Below are 24,668 nucleotides of genomic sequence, written 5' to 3'. Positions count from 1 at the left end.
TCTTGCATTTATCCCCTAAAATTGCATTGTCGCCAGACCAGAGGAAGCGCTTGTGGATCTTGTCCACCTCTAGCAGGACTTCCTTAGGCGGTTTTAGTGCAGTCATTAAGTACACTGGTTGGGAAGATAGCACTGATTTGGTGAGACAGGCCCGACCAGCCTGTGTTAAGTTTCTTCCATTCCAGGTGGAGAGCTTTCCCGCACAACCTTCTAGGTGTAAGCGGTAGGCCGAGGTATTTTAGTGGTAAGGAGGCACGTGCCACCAGCAGATTTGCGAGGATAGTTTTGATATCAATATTGGTGCAGCCGATTGGTGTTACACTTGTTTTCTGGAGGTTTGTGTGTAGTCCTGTTACGAGACCAAAAATCATTAGGAGCTCCTTGATGTTCGAAACATCCCTTGAGGTTGGCTTTAGGAAAATGACGGCATCATCAGCGTACATGGAAACACGGAATCTCGCCGCCCAGCCATGGAGCTTGCTTAGGAGGCCTCTTTCCGTGGCAATCTGTAGAAGCCAATGCAGTGGGTATATGGCTAGAATAAAAAGTAATGGTTTTTTTATTTTTATCTTATTTATTTTTTGATTTTTCAAAAATATATACAGTAAAAATTTTTTCACATCTGGCCTCCTGTCGCCAATTCAACTGGCAGTAAGAGCATACCGCCGGATGAACCGGCGGTAGGGGTACTGTAGTGATGTTATCGCCAGTTCATCCGGCGGAATTTTTTTGACCTGGGTAGTTCACTTTCAAAAAATCATAACTAATTTATATGAACTCAGATGGAGATAAACTTTATATAAAAATTGTAGATCTCGATGAGATCTACAACTTCGTAGTTCAAACTTTTATATTTGGAGCCATCTTGGTGCTCAAATAATCGATAAATGCTCCAGATCTAAAATTTAATTTTGGATCTAAAGCTTGTGACAATTATTTGAGCACCAAGATGGCTCCGGATGAAATATTTTTGAACTACAACGTTGTAGATCTTGTTGAGTTCTATAATTTTTATGTAAAGTTTATCTCCATACGAGTTCATATAAATTAATTATGATTTTTTGAAGGTGTGCTGTCCAGTGTTCAGACCAAAATTTAAATTTTAGATCTAAAATTTGTGTCGATTATTTGAGCACCAAGATGGCTCCAAATGAAAAAAGTTTGAACTACAAAGTTGTAGATCTCTTCGAGATCTACAATTTTCATATAAAGTTTATCTCCATCCGAGTTCATAAAAATTAGTTATGATTTTTGAAAGTGAGCTGTTCAGGTCAAAAAAAATTCCGCCGGATGAACCGGTGATAACATCGCTATAGTGCCCCTATCGCCGGTTCATCCGGTGGTATGCCCCTACCGCCAGTTGAGCTGGTGACAGGAGGTCAGATCTGCAAAAAAAAATTTTGCAGTATATATTTTTGAAAAATAAAAAAAATAATATAAAAATAGGGCCGCGCTGTCGTAGCCCTCGTCCGTGTTCTATTCTCTCTTCTGTCGTAGCCCTCGTCCGTGTTCTATTCTCTTTCTTCCAACTCAACTATCCCCACTCCCCAACTCATACGAAAATAAGATTTATGGTGAGTTGGAAGAAAGAGAAGAGAAGAGAATAGAAGCGGACTGCTGGCTTACGGCCGGCTAATGCCTAGGTTCCTATATTTTTTTGTGAGAGAACGAAATGGGCAAACCATTAATGATTTAGTCTATGTCCATAGCTACACTGTTGCATGAGTGGGCTTTTAGTTTGTTGTATATGAAATAATGTTGGCGGGCTAAATGTTGGCATATTATATTTATGCTGAGTTCGAGGGGAGAGAAGGAGATTGAGAAGAGAAACGGGCTGCAACACATACTCTAATAAACTTCAACACATACTCTAATAAACTTCGTGAGAGAAGAAAGATGGTCAAGTATTAATGGTGCAGTTCACCTATATAATCAACTACTATAAGATTGGTTTAAGATGAAATAGCCATATAGTCTACAATTGGAAAAAATATTAATCTTATTTTCACATGCTGCTAGACTGTTGGTACTACTAGTACACAATTCACAAGAGTTGCTTGCCACGCCTTCCATCGAGCGAGGAACGAGAGAGGAAACCCGTTGGGGAAGACGGTGATGGAATTGAAGCGACTGCGAAATCCTAGCTAGACTTGTTGATGAGAAGTAAGATGACATGTAGAGCTAGAATGGAGCCTCCTGCTGGCTAGCTCGGTTGCCGCATGCTCTCCCCTCTTGGGGACGTCAAATGCGTTAGCGGAATCGCCATGCGCGTTTTAAATAAAAAATTATAAAAGTGAGAAACAAAACAAAATTTTCCCGTGTGGTTTAGTAATAGTTTTATCTATCTCCGTGACTAATTTTTAACAGATTTACTTATTTTAAGGTGACTTAGATCTTATATTTGCGTAAGTCACCTGTGTTGTCCAGTCAACTCCACTTCCTTTGTTTAGTTATTTTGTGTCTGGCTTTTTATCCAATTGATCATGTGCTCTATCTCTAGTGCATTCATTGGGTGTCTTGTTTAGTTATTTTTGTTTCCAGTGTTACCCAGCCAACTCCCCTTCCCGTATTTAGTTGTTTTTCTGTCCAGTGTTACCCAGTCAAATAGATGATTTACAGAAATGCAATATCTAAATCATCTGATGAAAAGACAGATCCAATTTTTAGTATATTTAATAATGTAAAAGATATGTTACCAGAGAGAGAAACGAGCCTTTGGCGGACCCCAATTTTTTTTCCGAAAGATTGGAACCCAAAATTTGCAAGCACCATTTTTCACACGGGCACCTGAATCCCATGTGGCAGTCACTTCAGAAAAGAAAAGAAAACCATTCCAAGACACTCGAGTGGGATTTGGAAACATAAAAGTGTTCCACAAAAGAGCATCTTTGGCAAGTTCAATTCTCCCAGGGAATCATGGCGAGGGGACGTAATTCTACACGGTGTCATGTCGCAACAACCGCTGCATGCCGTTTCTCTCCCGGCTTGCACCTGCAGCCACAGCAGTACACTCTGAAGCGATGTCCTTTTTTTTCTTTCTTTCTGAACGTAACACTCTGAAGCGATGTAAAGAGATGAGCACCAGATTAAAGTAGTCCATAGGCTGTGAATACATAATGTTGGTACCCTGCAGCTGGGGTACACACTTCTACTGTGCCAAGACTCGCGTAGTTATCCGTAACTACACCCTAAGAAGCTGAGCAGTCGGACCCCTGGGGTCCGACTCCATCTCACCGGACCAACGGTCCCGGACCCGCTTCCCGCTCGGGGACGGGTTCGGTGTCACCACGTGTCCCAGAGGTGGAAATGCTCAGCACCTGTGGCCGCGGACCCAGACCCCCGCAGGTGGGTCCGGGACCTCCACGTGCCATCCGAACTCCCGCAGATGGGTCCGGGACCTCCACGTGCCTATCCGGACCCCATGAGCTCTCAGCTCAGCTAGCTGCTCGGGAGGGGTCCGGAGCCGCCACGTGTCACGCAGACGCGGGCGCGGGCGCGGGCGCAAGCCTTCCGCTGGAAGCTCCCGCCCCCACCCGCATTAAGTGCGAGTGGTTGAGACGGGCTCTGCTGCCTCTGGGCACGGGGCAGCTTTTGTCAGTCCACACTGTGGATCGTCAGTTACCGAGGCGGCTCGTCAGTTACCAAGGCAAGCATTAAAGACTCAGCGCCACGTGCATGGGCGACGAGTCATGATGACAAGCTACTGACTGGAGCAACAGTGCACGCTGCTACAGTGGACTGAGTCAGTAGTTCGGCGCTTCATCATGATCTCGACGCGCGGCTGCAGAGGCTAGACTCTACTCTGACAGGACAGCTCAAGACCATCCCTGGTCAGAAGCTACGCACGGAAGCCGGTGACAAGATCTCCGGATCTGAAGCATTGAAGGCCAAAGTGTAGTTAATAATACATCGCCGGGTCCACATATCGGGTCCCCGCTCAGTGTACGTGCTTCCCTTGGACATATAAAAGGGAGAGCACACCCGCTAGAACACAAGCACACACAGACTCACGCTGGACTCAGCACCAGAGACGCCAAGACTCTCTCGAGACTAAGGCAATACAACACACAGTGGACGTAGGGTATTACGTTCCGGCGGCCCGAACCACTCTAAACCTGCTGTGTTCATCGTGTTCTTCCAGCGAGATCGAACTAGTCCTAGCTAACCCCCGAGTACTCACCCTCTGGGCTTAGGCGGGTGCATTCCGCCACCCGGCTGTGGTTTGCCACACCACGACATTTGGCGCGCCAGGTAGGGGTGGGGCCCGCCTCGGGAGAGGCAACAAACCCGCAGGTGGGGCCACTACTGTGAGCAACTTGGCTGCTTCTGGCACCCAGCGGTGCGTGTCGCAAGGGTCTTGTCCTGCGTCGTCCATCCTTTGGGTCACCTGCTGCATCATCACGTTTGGACCTGCACATGACTCAAGATAGATGCTTAGTAGCGTGCCCACGAGTCTCAAATCCCGTTGGCTGTAATCCTTTGAGATAGACAGCTAGATTCGGTGAACGGAGCTCAAGGGGCCGGCCTTTAGGTTAAGAGAAACTCCAGACCTCCAGGTTCCCAGTCCTAGGTACTACGACACTCATTCACAAGAGGTGGTGCGTGCAGGCTTAGGGTACGGAACCAGGCTAAGAGGCTACACGGCTCCGGACCTCCCCGGAGAATGAGTGCGCTTCCCTGAACCTGCAGGTTCCCAGGGGTCTGAACCCCTCTCTTCCATGAGGGGTCTCGAGCTAAGTCACTAACTAGCCAACTCAATTTGGACCACAATCACCACACAAGAGTAAGAAGCCATGTGGGGGTTAGCGCAAACAGAATGCGTAGATTGAAATTGGAATATAACATTCTTAGAGGCGAACTGAGAATAAACTTTTCTTTTATAACTAGATGTACATGAGATGTGCGATGTAAGCCAGAACACGGGTTTATGAGACCGGAGCTGTCCGGACTTCCAGGCCCCCAGTCTTAGGTACTACGGTACTCGCCCTAGGGAGGTAGAGCATGCAGGCTTAGGGTACAGAACCAGGCTAAGCGGCTACACGGCTCCAGACCTCCCCGGAGGGTGAGTACGCTTCCCTGAACCTGGTTTGCAGAGGTCCGGACCCCTCCACGGGGGAGGCTCACCGGACTGGTCCACATGGAAGTACTACCTAGTTACAAAGGAAAATGTTTTATTCCCTACTGGGCCTCTAAGGGTAGGACTTACAGAGATGTAGAGTCGGGGGTGCGACCGGAGTCGACTTAACATCGGGGAGAGCCACCAGAGTCGGCTTAATGCAACCGGAGTGGGCTTTCCGCCGGAGCGGGCTTAGTGCGACCGGAGTCAGCTTTCCGCCGGAGCGGGCTTCCTCGCATGAGTGAGGTATGCTGCGAGCTGGGATTTGTCGCTCCGCCGCTCGCAACTTGTGAGGGGGCCCTTGACGGGCGCCCTGACTCTCGCCGACGTGCAGCGCGCGCCACTGCCGACGGTGGCTGCTCCACGGGCACGATTGCCCCTAGCGCAGGAAGGCGAGAGGTGCGTGGCGCGGATGACGCCACACCCTGCGTCATCTCCACATCGTCGTCGTCGTGGGAGTGTTCAACCATCCGAACCATGGAGATGAGCAAGAGATTAACTAAAACTAGCTAAAGTGCCCCTACCTGGCGCGCCAAATGTCGTGGTGTGACAAACCACAGCCGGGTGGCGGAATGGACCCGCCTAAGCCCAGAGGGTGACTACTCGGGGGTTAGCTAGGACTAGTTCGATCTCGCTGGAAGAACACGATGAACACAACAGGTTTAGAGTGGTTCGGGCCGCCGGAACGTAATACCCTACGTCCACTGTATGTTGTATTGCCTTAGTCTCGAGAGAGTCTTGGCGTCTCTGGTGCTGAGTCCAGCGTGAGTCTGTGTGTGCTTGTGTTCTAGCGGGTGTGCTCTCCCTTTTATATGTCCAAGGGGAGCACGTACACTGAGCGGGGCCCCGACATGTGGACCCGGCGATGTATTATAAACTACACTTTGGCCTTCAATGCCTCAGATCCGGAGATCTTGTCATCGGCTTCCGTGCGTAGCTTCTGACCAGTGATGGTCTTGAGCTGTCCTGTCAGAGTAGAGTCTAGCCTTTGCAGCCGCGCGTCGAGGTCATAATGAAACGCCGAACTACTGACTCAGTCCATTGTAGCAGCGTGCACTGTTGCTCCAGTCAGTAGCTGGTCATCATGATTCGTCACCCATGCGCACCGCGCTGAGTCTTTAATGCTTGCCTGGGTAACTGACGAGCCGCCTCGGTAATTGGCGATCCACAGTGTGGACTGACAAAAGCTGCCCCGTGCCCAGAGGCAGCAGAGCCCGTCTCAACCACTCGCACTTAATGCGGGTGGGTGAGGGAGCTTCCAGCTGAAGGCTTGCGCCCGCGCCCGCGTCTGCGTGACACGTGGCGGCTCCGGACCCCTCCCGAGCAGCTAGCTGAGCTGAGAGCTCACGGGGGTCCGGATAGGCACGTGGAGGTCCCGGACCCATCTGCGGGAGTTCGGATGGCACGTGGAGGTCCCGGACCCACCTGCGGGGGTCCGGGTCCGCGGCCACAGGTGGTGAGCATTTCCACCTCTGGGACACGTGGTGACACCGAACCCGTCCCCGAGCGGGAAGCGGGTCCGGGACCGTTGGTCCGATGAGATGGAGTCGGACCCCAGGGGTCCGGCTGCTCAGCTCCTTAGGGCGTAGTTACGGATAACTACGCGAGTCTTGGCACAGTATGAGTGGGTACCCCAGCTGCAGGGTACAGACACATAATTACCTGATGCTCTGATGTGGACATAGATACTGTCCGTGTGGCATTACATTTCTGGGATCAGAATTGTTACAGCACTACCCTATCAACCCGTGCTCCCGCAGGGGCTAATTAGAACTAATTTAAAAAACAAAATTTATAGCTAATAATTATAATATCTATCTCACACTTTCTTTCATTTATTAAATATTCTAACACATGCCCTAAAATATATATTTATCATTATCTAATTATAATAGATTTTATTTTACATCATACCTCCTCATTTGTTTGATATATATTTAATTATACTATTTATTTGTGAATTAGTATTTTTATCTCTTCCATCATACATGAATATATGGTGACACATATTGTGGATAATATTTTATATAAGTAATAACACAAATAATATGTTATTAATGATAGAAATAGTAATTTAGGATATATATTGTTTCTTTTTAATATTTTATTATAACTCTATATTTAGATTCAGATTTAGGGGTTACTTTAACTTTTAATAATGATATAAGTGAATAATTTATATGCAAATTTAGGAGGTTATTTGCATTATTTTTATAATGGCATAGGTGGGTAATTTACATGAAGATTAGGGGGTTACTTTAGTTTTTTTTTATAATGGTAGAAGTGAGTAATTTAGATATATGTTTAGGGGATTATTTCTGTCTATTTTCATAATGGCAGAGGTGGGTAATTTGTTAGGAAAGATAATAGATCCAACGGCTATTATAATTAAAGTTGTCGGATTGATGGCTGAATGTTTCTGATTTTTGTGAGAATTTCTAGATTTTTTTATTTTTGTAGAGAATCCACCTATGATCCTAGGTGGCTTTACATGGAGCCTTGAAAGGAGCCTCCAATTAGTAATAGTAAGATGCAGATGTTTAGGAATTGTTCAAATCGGCACGTGCGGCCTAAGTACGTTTTCGTTAATTACCCGATGAAGAAGCTTTAATATTGCTGTAACTGTAATGCCCTGCCCACTTTACGATCGAGCCACATCAGCTAGCACACCATCCAAGCGAGATGCGATAGATTACTACACCATTTGAAACGGTGATACTTTTTTTGTTGTTGAAACGAGTGATGCTTGTGATGTGCCCATCCCACACTAACTTTGGAACGGCATGCTCTGCTAGTCGATTTCCAGGATGGAGGGAGCACGCACGCACGCACGCGCGGTTGACAGCTTCTTGAGATCGCTCGCTCGCTAGCTCTGAATCTTTTGCCAAGACGCACGATGCACTGACTGATCTTTTCCTCTGCTTTCCCGTTAAACTGTCGTCCGTCCCTGTCTAAGCTGAAATTCTAGCAAATGAAACACTCATGAGCAGCAGCGTACAGTCTGTATATGAAGTACTAGTATGTTATGAGCCATCTGCGGGTAAGCATCAAGAAAAAGGGAAGCTGCGCATGCTTGATCGCTCCTCTCTCTGATCGAGACGAGTCTGGAAATGGACACTAGCTCGGACGCATTATTTGGGGAAATTATTGTTCAATGTACCACGTGCGCATGGTCGTCGTCGATCTAGCAAATGCCCGATCGAGACAATCTGATACGCCAGTCAGATGTGTTTTATTTTTTTAATTATAAAACCGACGATGCTACCAGCCAGGGATCACGCACGTGCGGTTTCAGAGCTAGCAACTTGAGATTGCTCCTGAAGCTTCCGGTACGGGTGGTAAAGGATCTCAAATTTTAGCGTAGATAATCTAATGACGGACCGGGCTCTAATATATATAATTTTAAGTTAAAATTATATAAAGATTAAATTAGATTGTGAAGGAAGCACTAAAGTCATGTCCGTTACCACCCGTAGCCGTAGGCAGGTTAACACGGTTCCTTTCATTTCCTAATCTTTTTGCGTCTGCACTTCACTTGGAGGATATAAATTCACTTGTGCCTATATATATTTGTGTCCTGGAAAGAAAAAAGTAGAGGCTCTGGCGGACATGTCAGCAAGGGCACATGCTGCACTCATCTCTGAGCACTTATCACTCGGTTAGGTTAAACCGTTCCCACCAGCATTGTGGTGGGCCAAAAGCGTTAGCCCAGGCCGGCCCATAAGGTTCGTTTTGGATAGGCATTGGCGAATTGCGACGGTGGGAAAAAGAAAAGAAAAGAAAACCTCTCTACTAGTAGTAAAAAAGAATACACCAAGAAGCTCAAACCTCTATAGCTAGCGGCGCAAGAAAGTAAGGTGATGCGATCCATCATTTTGGTAGCAAACATATTTGGTGGACGAACGACCAGAATGCAAGATGGGCCGTGTTCTCTTTCCTTCAGCAGCCAGCATTTCCAGTGGGGGTAACAGGCAACGCGACAAGCAGGCGACAGAAAGTAGCTAGGCGAACTGAACTGTGCGGCTATTGCTGCGCGCACCGAGGGAGTAAGAGTAACTTACGTGCCGGTGGCCGGTGGGAAATACAGATGCACGATCGTCCACCGCCACCACCGGATCGGAGCGAGCTGGAGTATCGAGGTGGCCGGCGATCGATCTGCTAGCGGCTAGGAAAGCGGCGCCGCCCCTTGGTTTGTTGGAGCTGCGGCTGTGGTGGGCATCGTGCTGCAGTGTCCACATATCTACGTGTGTGCCGCCAATCCGATCCAGCACGGTGGATGCGTGATCCTTGCTCCAGCGCACGCACTTGTCTACCTCGGATCGGGTACGGTGGAGACTGGGGAGTTAGCCAAGGCGCGCGACGTGCGCGGGTGGGGAGGGCACGGGCACGCTCGTGGTGTGGGTAGACCTGGGCATCCTTCGGGCCGGGTCGGGTTTGGGTCGGGCCAAAAAAAGCCCGGTGTTTTTTCTAGCGGCCCGTGCCCGACTCGACCCGGTGGCCGGGCCGTAAAATTGAGCCCGCACCCGACCCGACAGCCAGTCGGGTCGGGTCGGGTTCGGGTCGGGTTGGGTCGGGCCTATGTAAAATGTCGGGTTCCTTCGGGTTTTTCGGGTTTCGGGTCAAAATTTTTAGCCCGTGCCCGGCCCGTCAGTCATACCGGGTCAAAAAATTTTGACCCGAGCCCGCCCATCAAACTCTTCAGGTCGGGTCGGGTCGGGCTATTTTCGGGCGGGTTGGGTCGGGTCCGTCGGGTCGGGCAGCCCATGCCCAGGTCTAGGTGTGGGTAGGGGTGGTAAAGAGCCCAACATTTTGAACTAGAAAATCTAAAGATCGGGTCCTAAAAGAGTCGGGCTCTAAATATATGTATTTTTGAACTAAAAATTTTAAGGGCTTTATTGGGCTGTGAAGAGCCCATTAGGACCATGGCCCATTACCACCCCTAGGTGTGGGGTCGCGCGGTGCCGCGGGTGGTGCAGCGATATGATAAGATCGATCTCGAAATCGCAAGCTGGACAATTGTTGCTCCACAACCACAAGCAGCACTAGTCACAATCTCTATTGGTTGGTGGCTGATGTGCTGATTTATTGACTGGCAAGAGTTGTGGTATGTTTAGAGTTAATTGGGTGGGTAGGAATGCAAACTCAGTAGCTCATACATGTGCTGGCATGGGATTGATCTCTGATCAGTCTCAATTTTGGTTTGACTACATTTCAGAGCGGCTCTTGGATGTAGCAGCCACTCATTGTAATCATGCCTCGAATTAATGAAAATTCTGTGATGCTAATAAAAAACAACAAGCAGCACTAGTCATTCCCTTTAATTTCCTCTGAGCGAGGAGCTTTCACCCGGCAGCTAGCAGATGCTGATCTGCAGCATCTCTAGCAGTCCGTAACCGTTTCGTTTCGTTTCGTTCCCACCTAACCGGCGACCTGCCTGCCGTCGTGGAATTGAAGACCGTGTTGTGCGGGGCGGGCTGGTGGCGATCCGCCGCGGCAGGCAGGGCAGGGGCCGGGGCAGGGCCGCCGCACGCCATGACGTTTCTCGTTTCTCCTACTGCGCGGCGCGGTCCACATACGGTTCCCATCTTCTCGCCGTCGCCGGCGCACATCATCATTCGGTCCACGACGACACCGCAGGACCTGGGCTAGCTTGTTCCGATCCGTTCCACGGCGGGCGCATGCTCTGCTCTGCTCTGGGTCTTGGTTCACCCTAGCACACATAGGCTGCGTTTGGTTGAGACCACGAAATTTTTTTCATAAAAAAACGAATGCATGCATGTAGTACTAAATAAAATTTATTTGCGAAATTTTTTTACAGATGGGTATAACTTTTCGAGATGAATCTTATGATAGCAATTAATCTATGATTTGCTACAGTGATGCTACAGTGCTATCCTCTAATCGTGCGTCAAAGGCCTCGTTAGGTTGGTTTCGTGAATTTACCAAGGTTCCTGTAGGTGGTTTTGTAATTAGACTTTATTTAATACTCTAAATTAGTGGTCAAAAGTGCAAAAAGTTTTCGCGAATTTTTTCAGCCCAAATCAAAAGTGCAAAAAGAGAATCTTGCATGCATGAAATATTAAATGAAATTTATGTGTAAAATCTTTTCACAGATGGATGCAATTTTGCGCGATGAATATAATGAGCCTAATTAATCCATAATTTGCTACAATAAACATCCTCTAATTATGCGATCAAAGGGCTCATTAAATTCGTCTCGTGAATAAACTGTCTTTATTTAATACCACTAATTGATAATCAAAATTTACTACAGTAACCTTGCTACCAAAGTGAGGGCTCTAGACGGGCCGGCGGCCAGGACACGCGACTGGCAGTCCCAGTCTCCACGCACCACTAGCTCTCCTCTCATGGACCAAGCGAATAAAACCCTTTTACACCTGATCCTTTTTAGATGTATAAAGTTTTGGATATAAAGTATTATAGCACTTTTTTTGTATTTGGCAATTATTATCCGATCATGGATTAATTAGGCTCAAAATATTCGCCTCGCAAATTAAAGATAAATTATGTAATTAGTTATTTTGTATAGATATATTTAATATTTCATATATGCGTTAAAAGATTCGATGTGACTGAAAATCTTGTAAACTTTTGAAATTTTAAAGACAACTAAACAACGACCTGACCAAGCGGTGGGTGTCATGACAGCTTCGGCCGGGGAACGCAGGACCAAAGGGTGAGGTGGAGCTGCCTGGCTGACTGCGAACGAAGGTCAGCGTCGTAAAAAAGGATGCGTGCCCCTACAGTGGTGTGGTGTGCCGTGTGCGGGCTGCTGTGGCAACCCGCCGCGGCGCCCGCGAGGCGGCCCCCAGAAGGTCGGCCCGGACGCGCTTTGGTAGGTGGGGGCGCTGGAGTCGTCTCTTCGTCCAACTTTCCCTTTCTGAAATTTCTTAGCAATTCTCCTTCCTTTTGTCGTTGGGCAAGTACTTGTATACTCGATCGGCTTTCGGCCAACCTGTGGTTAGAGCACGCACGTTCCATCTTGCGAGTATTTTTTTTCTGAACGCAAATTCCAGCCAGTAACTGCCGTCCGTGTATCATCCATTTCCCCTTACCTGCAAAGTAAATTAGCTAATGGTAATTTCCAGCGCCAAGCTGCCAGTTAATGCTCATCAAACACATTTTTAAGTTTCTTTTTCCAACACCTGTATTAGTTTCCATGTATCATTTTTCTCTCTCTTTTGATAAGAAACTATATATATAAAAAAAATTAGATACAAACATTATATATACACAAAGTTTGGTCAAAATCGCAATGATAAGAATTGTAGAAAAGAGAAAATATATAAAAGGTAAGAAATAAAAATCACAAATGGGAAAATTTTTGAAACAACCATTTGGTGGAACTTAAAAAAAATCAGGAACAAAATTTCACGAGAAAAAATCGGGAAGCAAACCTCAAGAACAAAATTTGGGAGAAAAAAAATGAAGGAACAAAAGGTCAGAAGTAAAAATTTGGAAGCAAAAAACTTGAGATTAAACTTGGGAGATAAAAGATTTTAAAAATAACTTTTTGAGAACAAAAAATTAGAAGCAAAAATTTTGCAAACAAAACTTAATACTAAGTTTGGGAGATAAATTTCACGAACAAACTTAGTCAATGGCTGAAACTAGGCATGAAAGAAAAAATTAAAAAGGAAAGGGGAAAGAAATTGGAGATAAATGTTTTGAGATTGATAAATTTTTGAAAGAAAAGTCATCATGCAAAATTATGTACAGGAAAAATTTAGGAACCAAAAAATTATGCAAAAATATTGTGAGATACAGAAATTGGAGATAAATATTTTGACACGAAATTTTAAAGAAAAATAATCAAAGAAACAACAAAGTTGAAGATAAAAATTAGAATACATGGAAATTAGAAAAAGAGAAGATGAAAGAGGAGCCGAAAAAGCACTGGTCCCAAGGTAGTTGTCATGCGTGGCTCACTGGTCTCACTGTAGCGCGTCGACCGCGGAACCAGTAATAGGCTTTGGGCTCAAGGACAAGTCAGCAGGGGTAAAAAAAAAAGATAGTAGTGGCGCCCAAGATCATGTTGACCGATGACCATGCAGCATTACAGGTAAGTACTAGCACAGCCGGCACGGTGAGAAACGTCGTACCCGGGTTGACCAGGGGTTGGCGGAGCACAGGTCTGGCACGGTGAGAAACGTCGTGGGTTGACCACGGCCGGACCAGTAGTGTGTGTCGGAACTCAACAGACACGTAGTACTCCTACGTCCCACGCTACCTTTTTCTCTTTTTTGTTTCTTTCACGGATGTACGTTTCCACGTACACGAACCGAATCCATCCAACAGTAGGAGTCGACGAAGGTACACGACCCGTCATCTCTCCTCGCGGTGTAAACAAACTCGAGGAGGGCGCGTACGTGCAGTAGCTGGGCTCCCCCGGCCTGACCTTTCTTCCGTGCATGGCGCGCATGCATCCATGTGAAGCGGGGGGAAAGGAGAAGGCACGCACGCAGCTACTGTACGTCGCCACGGGATGCATGCGCGGTGCGGCCACGCCGGTGCGCGGCGGCGACCGGCAGGTCGCGTACCAGGTGCGCGCGGGAGAAAAAGCGCCCGCCATGGAAGTGGAAACCACCACCCGCCCACGACCGCCATGACTCTTCCACCACCACCACCAACCGGCCAGCTTCCCCATGGGTTTCCAAGTTCCCCTTCCTTTGGCTTGGGGGCGCTTCGCAATAGATCGCCGCGGGCGCTTACTATTCCGCGTCTCCGACCTTTCCTCCCTTTCACACGCCCGAGCAGCCTACTTTCCAGGCCCACCCCGGCCGACCCCCTGCCGCGCGGGCCCCGCGGCGCTCGGCGCCCTATAAATCCGCGCCACCGCCGGGCCTCCTCCCTCCGCATCTGCCTGCACGCAGCTGGCGCTGAGCAACACGACTCGGGAGCACCAGAGCTAGCTAGCCCGCCGCGCCGCCCGACCGGGACGATCCAGGCCGGCGTCGCTGCTGTCCGAGAGACCGTCGAGGTCGATCGTCGGAGAGGGAGAGCCCGGCTAGCTATGTCGTCGGGGATGGAGACGGCCGGCGGCGGCGTCGAGGACGCGTACGGCGAGGACCGCGCCACCGAGGAGCAGCTCATCACGCCGTGGGCATTCTCCGTCGCCAGGTCCGTCGGATCGCTCCTCTCTCCCTAACCCTCGTCACTGTTGTTGTGAGTGCGCCTCAGATTCCGACTTCGTTTTTACGGCTTCACGCTATGATCCTTTCCGGTGGCCTGCCTGTCGATCTGTTGCGCGAGATGATCGTACTCGCCATGAATGAATGATTCCGCGATCCGGCTGACGTTACCGAGACATTCTTCCCTTTTCGGGGACCCTACGTTACGCAACGCTGCCCTCTCTCTCTCTCTCTCTCTCTCTCTCTCTCTCTCTCTCTCTCTCTCTCTCTCTCTCTCTCTCTCTCTCTCTCTCAATCTTCACCGAAATTTGCCTTTTTCCCTTCATGTTCCGTTGCAGTACCTTCTAGGAATTTCTTGATCCACAGCATTGCAGCATTCACTCATCTTGTAAATAAAAAGAAGAAAAAGACGACGAATTTTTCTGACAATCAACAAACATCTCATCTGTGCATCATCAAATACTGCACCACCAATTCCATGTGACAAAGCTGAACCGGAGCCGTGATCTTGATGGCAAGCGATCTGACGATCTCTTCTTCCTGTCCCACCCTCCAGCGGCTACACCCTGCTGCGCGACCCGCGGCACAACAAGGGCTTGGCCTTCTCGGAGGCGGAGCGCGACGCGCACTACCTGCGCGGCCTGCTCCCCCCGGCGCTGGCGTCGCAGGAGCTCCAGGAGAAGAAGATGATGCACAACCTGCGCCAGTACACGGTGCCCCTGCACCGCTACATCGCCATGATGGACCTGCAGGAGCGCAACGAGCGCCTCTTCTACAAGCTCCTCATCGACAACGTCGAGGAGCTGCTCCCCGTCGTCTACACGCCCACCGTCGGCGAGGCCTGCCAGAAGTACGGCAGCATCTACAGGCGCCCGCAGGGGCTCTACATTAGCCTCAAGGACAAGTAAGCGAGCCGGGCTCTTTTCTGCTGCTCGGCCGTTCCGTTGATTCGTGTGTTCTTCTCTATCTGACGGAGAGAGGATGTGCCTGCTGTCATTGTTTCAGGGGCAAGATCCTTGAGGTGCTCAAGAACTGGCCGGAGAGGAGCATCCAGGTCATCGTCGTCACCGACGGCGAGCGCATCCTGGGGCTCGGCGATCTGGGCTGCCAGGGGATGGGGATCCCCGTCGGCAAGCTGTCACTGTACACCGCACTCGGAGGTGTTCGCCCATCTGCTGTAAGTATCGCTAACGCCGTTCATCAGTAACCATTAAGAAAAATGTAATCAGGATCCACGAATTATTTTGCTGATGATGGGAAAATGGTCATGCTGCAGTGCCTGCCGATCACAATCGATGTCGGCACCAACAACGAGACCTTGCTCAACGACGAGTTCTACATTGGGCTCCGCCAAAAACGTGCCACCGGCCAGGTTCGTCGCTGTCTGGACCTCAGAGTTCTGAACATTGGTGAATTGGTCTGTCTCTTATCTGAAATGAGATGTGATTTTCTGTTTTTGTGATGCACAGGAATACCACGAGCTTCTTGAAGAGTTCATGACCGCCGTCAAGCAAAACTACGGCGAGAAAGTCCTCACCCAGGTCAGCCACAGCCACAGTGGACTAGTCATAGTAGTATACTATATGATTTTTCTTTGTGGCCTTTCTCTAGGTGCCAAGTCTTGTTCAGTCTGATGGAATGTATGTTCCTTTTGACAGTTCGAAGACTTTGCCAACCACAACGCTTTTGACTTGCTTGCCAAGTACAGCAAGAGCCATCTCGTCTTCAACGACGATATCCAGGTAGGATTATGCAGCCTTGTTACTATGCATGCCAAGTTCAGAAAAGGGGTGCCTGCCCTGTTCTGTACTCCTCTGTTTCAAGTGTGCTGAACAAAAACAATGGGATTGCAGGGAACAGCGTCCGTGGTCCTCGCAGGTCTCTTGGCGGCGCTCAAGGTTGTCGGTGGCACCCTTGCAGACCACACTTACCTCTTCCTCGGCGCCGGCGAGGTCAGCCACTAAAATTTATATGCTTTGATCCATCAGACACGAGTCCTCAATTTCTGAATCATGGCCTGCTTTCTGCACAATGTTGGCATGCTTTCGCTGATCCGTTCAGTTTTCTCTACTTGCAGGCTGGAACTGGTATTGCTGACCTCATTGCTCTTGAGATGTCAAAACATGTAAGTAACTACTCCCCATGTCCATTGATCCATGGAGTACACTACTACTCCTCCCAAGAAAACAAAACAAATTCCTGATGCGTTTGCCCAAAACAGACGGATACTCCGATCGACGATTGCCGCAAGAAGATCTGGCTGGTGGACTCCAAGGGCCTGATCGTGGAGTCGCGCAAGGAGTCGCTGCAGCACTTCAAGCAGCCGTGGGCGCACGCGCACGAGCCCCTCAAGTCCCTGCTGGAGGCCGTGGAGTCCATCAAGCCGACGGTGCTGATCGGCACCTCCGGCGTGGGCCGCACCTTCACCAAGGAGGTGGTGGAGGCCATGGCGTCCTTCAACGAGAAGCCCGTCATCTTCGCGCTGTCCAACCCGACGTCGCATTCGGAGTGCACGGCGGAGCAGGCCTACACCTGGTCGCAGGGCCGCGCCGTGTTCGCCAGCGGCAGCCCCTTCGACCCCGTCGAGCACGACGGCAAGGTGCACGTCCCCGGCCAGTCCAACAACGCCTACATCTTCCCGGGGTTCGGCCTCGGCGTGGTCATCTCCGGCGCCATCCGCGTCCACGACGACATGCTGCTGGCCGCGTCGGAGGCGCTGGCGGAGCAGGTCACCGACGAGCACTTCGCCAAGGGGCTCATCTTCCCGCCCTTCACCAACATCCGCACCATCTCGGCTCGCATCGCCGCCAAGGTGGCCGCCAAGGCCTACGAGCTCGGCCTCGCCAGCCGCCTGCCCCGCCCCGACGACCTCGTCAAGTACGCCCAGAGCTGCATGTACACCCCAACCTACCGCAACTACCGGTAAGCACCGTTGCCGGCGGCCGAGGAGGGAAGAGGGGCACCATTTTTGCTGCAGGGTCGTCGTGAGTGAGTGAATAAATTTGTTCAGCTGGAGCTTGCTGCTGCTGCTAGAGGAGTTTTAAACTTTGTTTTGTACTGTACTTCTGTGTATCGTATACGGCATACCACACCATTACAGGCCGTCAGTCATTTTTTTTTCCACTTTGTTATATAGTGGTCAATCACGGGTGTGTTTTTCGTTCATTCTTCTGACAAATTTGTTGAGTCTTTATACTACTATATACTTAAAACCAGTGTAATGCTAGAGAGATACATTTGATTTGGTTGGTGCCAAAGTACTCAGTTTCGCCTAATTGAGATCTGCGTCAAAATCCATATGATATTTCGATGCACATCTGTCCCTTGTGCGAATCTAATCTTTTTACAGTTCCAAAAAGAATATAAATGTTTCTCCAAAATAAAAAGAATAGAAATGTTCTTTACAAAATCTAACGAAATTCTCTCACCTGGTAGTCTCACTGCCATTCTCGGGCCGCTGATTTGTTGGTCCAACAGCCCAACGCGTAAAAAATGAATGAAATGGTTTTATTTGTGGGCTTCAAACTGTCTAAATTAGTTTTTGCATACAATGCACAAAGAAAGCTATCTTTTGACATTCATATACCGCCATGTACTTGAGCTAACGTATAGTTGAGTTTAATCTGTTTCGTGAGTTTTAACTTTTCTCAAGCCACTGAAAAATCAGAATTGCAAACCTGAAACATGAGGGCTTCAAATATGCACCCTTCAGATGGTACCTTGCAACTTGTCGGTTCTGAGGACGCCAGCACAGTGGGTCGAGAACTGATCATGATGGATGTTGCTTTACATGTTTCCTCAAACGGTACATTATTCATGCTTGCACCGCTCTCCTAGTGATTAGTGATGTATTTTATTCAATATCTTGCCATAGGGCCTCTAGCTGAGTTGGTTAGAGGAACCCAACAACACTCCTCAGGTCCTGGGTTCGACTCCTCGTGGGAGCGAACTAAGGTCCGGCCCCGGTCGTGGTCGTCTCACATGAGCTACGGTGCCGTTGTGTAAGAATGGGGCAGGGACCTATGTGAGAAGGTCTTCTTCTTAAATGCAATGCCCGGGGGCTGTCTTACCCCCGCAGGTCAAGTTTTTTTTATTCAATATCTTGTAAAGTAGGTCCTGTTCTTCAATTGCCTCCTTCCTTTAACTTGAGCTAATAAGCTCATTCTGTTACCTGACTGTTGTGACTTGCCAAGCGCAGCTTATGCTCAATAGTTTTCATATGGTGACCCGATACCCACAGCTTGAAATCATTGCCTACCTGACATCTTGTCGGAACGCTGGTTCACTGAACAAGCTTTCATTCCAGGGAAGCATGAAGCATATGAATTTAGGAAACCTTCATTCTCAATGAGGCGCCTTATGCTGGAGATGGATGTAAATACTACATACATATTCTTAGCAGCCAGAATGTTGTGACAGTGGCACAAGGCCCACAATCCCACCATGTTTATTTTCCTGTTGCACCAAGTTGCGACTTCCATTGAGAATTTTTAAATATTAAATCTTATTGCGCGGTTTATATTATCTTATTGGACAATCAGAAGCAGAATACTCCATAAACGTCAGCCTTACTATCTTTTACCTGTCAGTAGTCTCAGAATATGTGTTACCTGTAGACCGTGTGCTTGTGCATCTTCCTATCCTATTTGACATTAACTGTTGTGCATCAGGAAAATGATTTTAGACTATTGTAGCCAAATGCTTATGAATCCACCTAAGGCCTCGTTCGATTGGGCTTGGAGCAGGTGCCATTCCAGATGGATCAAAATAATCTGGTTCAAAAACAGGTCTGGGCTGGGATTGTTGTTCGGTTCAGCTCGATCTGGAAGCTCTGGAAGGGTCATTCCGCCCGTCCTACAGCCCGGAAGGAAACCCCACCTCCGACCCTCCTGATTTTTTCCAGTCGGGACGGCGGCGCCGGTTTCTCCTTGAGAGAAATTGGCAATTTCGCCCTTACAAGAATCTGGTTTCGCACTTTTGCCATCCCTTAAACTGAATTCGCAAATTTGCCATCATAAAACTGGACTAATAATCTCAAATGCCATTCTTGGGACTTCAGAGCTGATTTAATTCTTGAGAAGTAAAAAAGAACCTATTCTTCCTATTCTACCCCTACCTCCCTCTCACACTTTTATTCATAACGGAGCGCAGAAACGGATCTGCCATCTCCTCTCCTGTTACTCTATCCAACGCCGCCTCCCAACTACTCCTAGCTACTGCCTAAATCCGCCCGTTACATAATTTTGAAATCATTTGCATAATATTTTCATAAAATTTTGATAACATTTTGACAGCATTTGACAGAATTTTGATAGAAGTTCACAAATATATTAGATGTCACACTGACATTAAAAACATAAGTTTAATCCACACATAAGTTCTCATGGTGACACAAAAGACGTAAGGTCACAAGTACATGATGTCGGACTGACATAAGTTTACTATGATAACACAAATTTCATGCTCAGGTAGTCTTTTTCCTTGGGATCAACTTCCTTGTAGTGTGATTGGTTGCAGCCATTGTGCCTTCTCCCATCAGATTATGAGTAGGCTTCGGCTGAGCACATGTTTCTTCTCCCCATCATAATAGAAAGCTGTCTGAAAATGTACAATAGGCAACACAAAATGTGTTTTGAATTGACGGAAAAATATTTGAACATGTGAATAAAAAAATGTTAGAAATGATGTACGTTCTTGTCAGCCTATTTGGACTCTCCTGCAATATTGTTTCCCTTGTTTTGGTGGGAGTTGTGACCAGAGGTTGGCCACTTTCATTCTCAGGCTGGTTCTTTGCTCATTTTAGGGACTTGCATTTGGGCCATATTTAGTAGTATTTGACCTAGCCTTCCTTTTTGGAGGCTTGTTTGTCCCATTAAATCTGCACTTGTAGCTACTCTCTCCATGTCTCAATTCACCACATCTATTGCATTTCATCTTCCCTCTAATCAGTTGCCTCTTCCCTTTAGAAGCATCAACAGCCTTCAATTCAGCATCTTTATCAGCTTGATTTGCAGCCTCGGCATCTTTCTTAGTTTTGCCACCACTACCACCTTCCAAACACCCTTCACTTCTTAGTTTCCTCCATCTTCCAGGCCCTTTTTTTATCTAATGGTGCCCCAACACTAAAAGGAAGGGCGACTTTTGGCCAGTGTGTCTTATCTGGAAGGTGTTCTATGAGACTTTTATATGCATTTTTAACCTTTGCACTAAGTAATAGTCATGAACGAAATCCTCTAACTTTACATAAGCACTTTTGTTGGGCTGTTATGAAGGCCAAAACATGCTAACAAGACTTTCTAGTGTGCTGTCATTGAAGCCAGAAACATTCATGCAAATATGACTTCACAACATGCAACATGTCTATTATGTCTGCGGGTAGTGACATGTAGCAAAGCAACATGCTTCCTTCACAATAGTAATGCTTCCTAATTCCCTAGTGTAAGAGCATCTCCAGCAGTTTGTCATATTTTACTTGGCATATTTTGTGTTTTGCCAACTTCTAAAAAAATGTGCCAAGTAAAAAAAAAGCTTATCTCCAACAGTTTGGCATAATTCACTTGCTAAACTCAGATCTAACTTACATCAGAAACTCTGAGAGAAACAAAATTATATTTATGCCCTTCCACCTCTTGAAAACTTAAATTAGGAACCCTTCTATGTTATTTATTTTTTTTTCTCCCTCCCACCTGACTAGAAACCACGATGCCAACTGCGCGCCGCGCGCGTATATTTGCGCGCTGGAGGCTGGTTTTTCTCAAGTTGCCAAAAATTGCCAAGTCTTTTGCCAAACTGTTGGAGGAGTATTTTTAACGTTTTTGCCAAAAATCAAAGATGGCAACTCAATTTTCCAAACTGCTGGAGATGCTCTAACATCCGTAAAATTCACCGAAATAAATCATTCGCTAAAAATAAATTTTAAAATCTTTTTTTGTCGCTGAGCTCAAATCATTTCAATTTCTTTTTCTGTCCAAGCTCCCGATCTCTCGAAATCTTTCCCGGCGATGCACCATCTCATCACCAACAATTGCACCAGGATGCTGGCAATGCATCCCCATAGCCATCCCAACCCTTGTTTTTGGTGCAGCTTCAACATTCCGTACAGATGACCAGATAGAGAATAGTCTTTGTTCACTTCTTTCCCCATAGGGGACAATGAATAGAGGTCTGCTTCCGCATTATACACAATGGATGACTTCCAGCCATCTTCATTTTCAGTCCCAAGAACATCTAAATGACATGGATCAATTTATAAAGATATATAACTACAGTTATATAAGGTCTTAAGACACACCAACTCACTCTAGAATTGGTTAGCCTTTCCAATTTCTAGCTATTTAGTGTATAAGGTCCTTTCGACGATAGAGCTGTCTTCTCGCTTCTGGGTGGCAAAGCCTTCCTACGATGAAGCCCAGACCCTTTTTGATACCGGGTGGCAGAGCCAGCCTACAATAGATCACAACTTATACACTAAGTACTTAGAAACTGAGAGACTAACACTTACAAGGGAACTCAAATCTTTATTCACAACTCAACTTGATACAACACAAGATAACACTTACATTCTTTATGTGGCTATTCTACCATGACATCACTACACTACATGGCAACCTTGCCATCTCCTACTTGAGACCACTTATGCGATGGTATGGCAAGAGATGAGGGGGACACCCCTATTTATAGGATTCCATGGTTCATATGGTGTTGCCATGTATCCATCTTCTGCACTCTTCTACATTTCTAGAGTTCTCTCCATTTTTATCCTATCATACAAATATCTTTCCTCTAGAGAGTTCTACACTTTACCATGAAGTATGATAACTATTACTCATACTTATTCACCACTCTTCTAGAACCTTCTTACTTTGGCATGATCTTATCTTCATTCATTGCAAAGTTAGTTTCTTGTGATTTCCACAATCTTCTAGAATGTTCCAAGTATGAATTGCATATTTCAACACCCCATGTACATTAGGTTCCTCACCTTGCTTCACACCCACATTGAGGGGGCTAATTGGTCGTCTCTGCTTGACGGCGCTGTTGTCGACGTGGAGAATGGGTTGCTTTCCCTTGTCAACGTGGAGAACGGGTTGCTTGCCCTTGTCGATGTGGCGGACAGGTATCTTCTCGTCAATAGTGCCCCTGTTGCTGTGGTGCAAGGATTGTTTCTGCTCGCCGGCGGCCTTGCAAACAGGGCCGATAGGGAACGTCTCGTCGCCGTCGACCTTGTTGGCGGGGCGAACGGGTAGCGTCTCGTCGAGGGCACGCCCCTTCTTCTCGCAGGCTAGCGGCTTCCTTGTCCCCAAGAGAGAACCCATCTAGGATAATATGAGCTGATTAGATGAGCAATTGAAATGGCGCCGCGCCTGCCGCTAAACGAACCGCGCCGGCGAGGGTTTAGAGCAGCGGGGGAACTGGATCGGAATGGCTGGCTGGGATTGCACACGGTTGCGGATGAAACCGAAGTGAGAGCGATGAAAGGAGACAGGTGGGAGGGGGCTGCTTACATTGTCATGGTCGCGATGCAATCGGTAAAGCGGAGCTGGTCGGCAGGGAGGTGGCGGCGTCTCATGGAGGCGGTTGGTGAAAGGAGGCGAAGGAGACCCGATAGTAGCTGTGTAGGATTCACGGATTGGAACGAGGAGACTAGGAGGATTGAAGTGACTGGGTGCGATCAGTAAAGCGGAGCCGGTCGGCGGGGAGGCGGCGGCGTCTCGTGGAGGCGGTTGGCGAAAGGAGGCGAAGGAGATCCGATAAGTAGCTGCGAAGGAGTCACAGATTGGAACGAAGAGCCGAGGAGGATCAAAGTGACTGGGCCATTGTGCAGGCGTGTAGCCTCTAGTGAGTGGGCCGAGGAGTTGGATCCAGCAATATTTTGCGTTTACGTCCGTAAAGGATTTCCTTCCTATTTTTCTGAAAAACAAATGGATTCCGTTGCACACTTTCCCATCCCTTCTACAGCGCCGTACCAAAGTTTTGGTGGCCCTAGTGCAGAACACAAATGGTGGTCCTATAACTATATTATAAAATGTAAATATATGTTATCTCTATAATTTCCATCACCAACCAATGAAGAGTTTGATGTTGTGGTGGTTTGACATTCTCTAACAACAAATCTATCAATAGCACCCTTTTGATTTTAAGCGACTTGTTCTAGTCTTCTTTGCCTCTTGTGCTTTTGAGCACCAGACTCATGATTTCTATTTCTAAATCTACAAGACATGATTGAGTAATTGATCGATCTGTTTATAATTCAAAAATATAGAAGAAAGCTAAATTAATAAATATGGAGTTCATATGACTGGTCATCAGTAAAGGAGGGCTAGGAAGTAGGAACAGTTTCCTTTGGTTATTGATTGTGACTAGGAGATCAGCTACTTACTTTGATGTGTGGAGCACGGTGGACTAGTTTGGATGGACTACCAGGCATCACCAACGTTACATCCACTGTCGGTGTTTACCGCCAAGCCTGTTCAGGGATACCCTTAGCAGTAGGGTTTGTAGGTAGGGATCGACTGCTCTAGAACTCGATGGTACAAGGAACACAAAGATTTAGACAGGTTCGGGCCGCGAGTTTGCATAATACCCTATGTCCTGTGTGGTTTGTATTGCCTTAGGTGTTGATGATTGTTTGGAGGGGGTCCCTGCCCGCCCTTATATATCCGGGGGGGACAGAGTTACATGGAAAGTCCTAGCCGAGTACAGTTGGAGTCCTACTACAACACAATCTGGTAGTTTCCTTTGTACTGCAGCTAGTTCTGTGCCTATTCGGGTAGTTACAAGAGAGGTAATGTACATCCATGAGCTATCCCTTACTCTAGAACATTCTATGTCTATAAGCAGTCCCGCTGTCCCGGGTCCCCCGAGCTCTTCGTAGCCGAGTCCTGCAGGTATCGAGTACTTGGCTAGGCATCTTCGAGTTCTTCAAGTAGTCAGAACATCCTTCTGGTTGCTTCTGGTCCTTCCTTCAAATACGTCTAGTAGTCCTTCAAGTACTTCTGTTTGCTTCGAGGCTGTGAGGTGCTCAAGCCCTGAAATCTTGATCATATATGGTGCACGAAGTACTCGCGCTCCATATGGAGTAGCCCCCGAGCCTTAGGTTGAATCGTAGAATCAGGCTGAGGGTCACTTCAGTCTATTTTCCAAAAAAATTGAAAAATAAATCTCTGAATTCTATATCCAGCAGCCCCTGAGCCTTAAATCAAAATCTCTTTTGCTGTAAGTAGCCCCCAAACGTAGATTTGGAATTAAGGATTTAAGTCGTGGCATCAGATTTTATCCTTCAGATTATTTGCAGGATTCATCAGATCCGGAAGCATGACTTTTCCTTGGTGTTCTTGCTCTCGCCCTCCTGAGATTTGTGTAGTTCCTTCCAACAAAAGACGCTAGAAGAGAACTTGCGA

The 24,668-nt window shown here is 47.5% G+C and overlaps 1 protein-coding gene across 1 annotated transcript; it reads left to right on the top strand.

Annotated features, from left to right (window-relative positions):
- The first annotated feature begins 14,000 nt into the window (after positions 1-14,000).
- Positions 14,001-17,543, top strand: LOC120664329 (NADP-dependent malic enzyme, chloroplastic-like). The gene is made up of 9 exons (XM_039943489.1): positions 14,001-14,257; positions 14,825-15,172; positions 15,274-15,445; positions 15,545-15,640; positions 15,738-15,809; positions 15,927-16,010; positions 16,122-16,220; positions 16,346-16,393; positions 16,490-17,543. Exons 1-9 carry the CDS (start codon positions 14,151-14,153, stop codon positions 17,192-17,194), a joined length of 1,731 nt encoding a protein of 576 aa, XP_039799423.1. The 5' UTR covers positions 14,001-14,150; the 3' UTR covers positions 17,195-17,543.
- The last annotated feature ends 7,125 nt before the right edge of the window (positions 17,544-24,668 follow it).

Source organism: Panicum virgatum, chromosome 3N (genome assembly GCF_016808335.1).
Source record: "Panicum virgatum strain AP13 chromosome 3N, P.virgatum_v5, whole genome shotgun sequence".
In the NCBI taxonomy this organism is placed as follows: domain Eukaryota; kingdom Viridiplantae; phylum Streptophyta; class Magnoliopsida; order Poales; family Poaceae; genus Panicum; species Panicum virgatum.
Note: the sequence above shows the minus strand (reverse complement) of the source record. Positions and strands in the feature narration are given on the sequence as shown.

What these genes read in the sequence shown, in the direction of transcription:
- LOC120664329 (XM_039943489.1), top strand. Translation starts at nt 14,151, where the DNA reads ATGTCGTCGGGGATGGAGACGGCCGGCGGCGGCGTCGAGGACGCGTAC. An exon ending in TCTTCAACGACGATATCCAG is followed by an intron (nt 16,011 to 16,121) that starts GTAGGATTATGC and finishes ATGGGATTGCAG; the next exon opens with GGAACAGCGTCCGTGGTCCT. An exon ending in CTCTTGAGATGTCAAAACAT is followed by an intron (nt 16,394 to 16,489) that starts GTAAGTAACTAC and finishes TGCCCAAAACAG; the next exon opens with ACGGATACTCCGATCGACGA.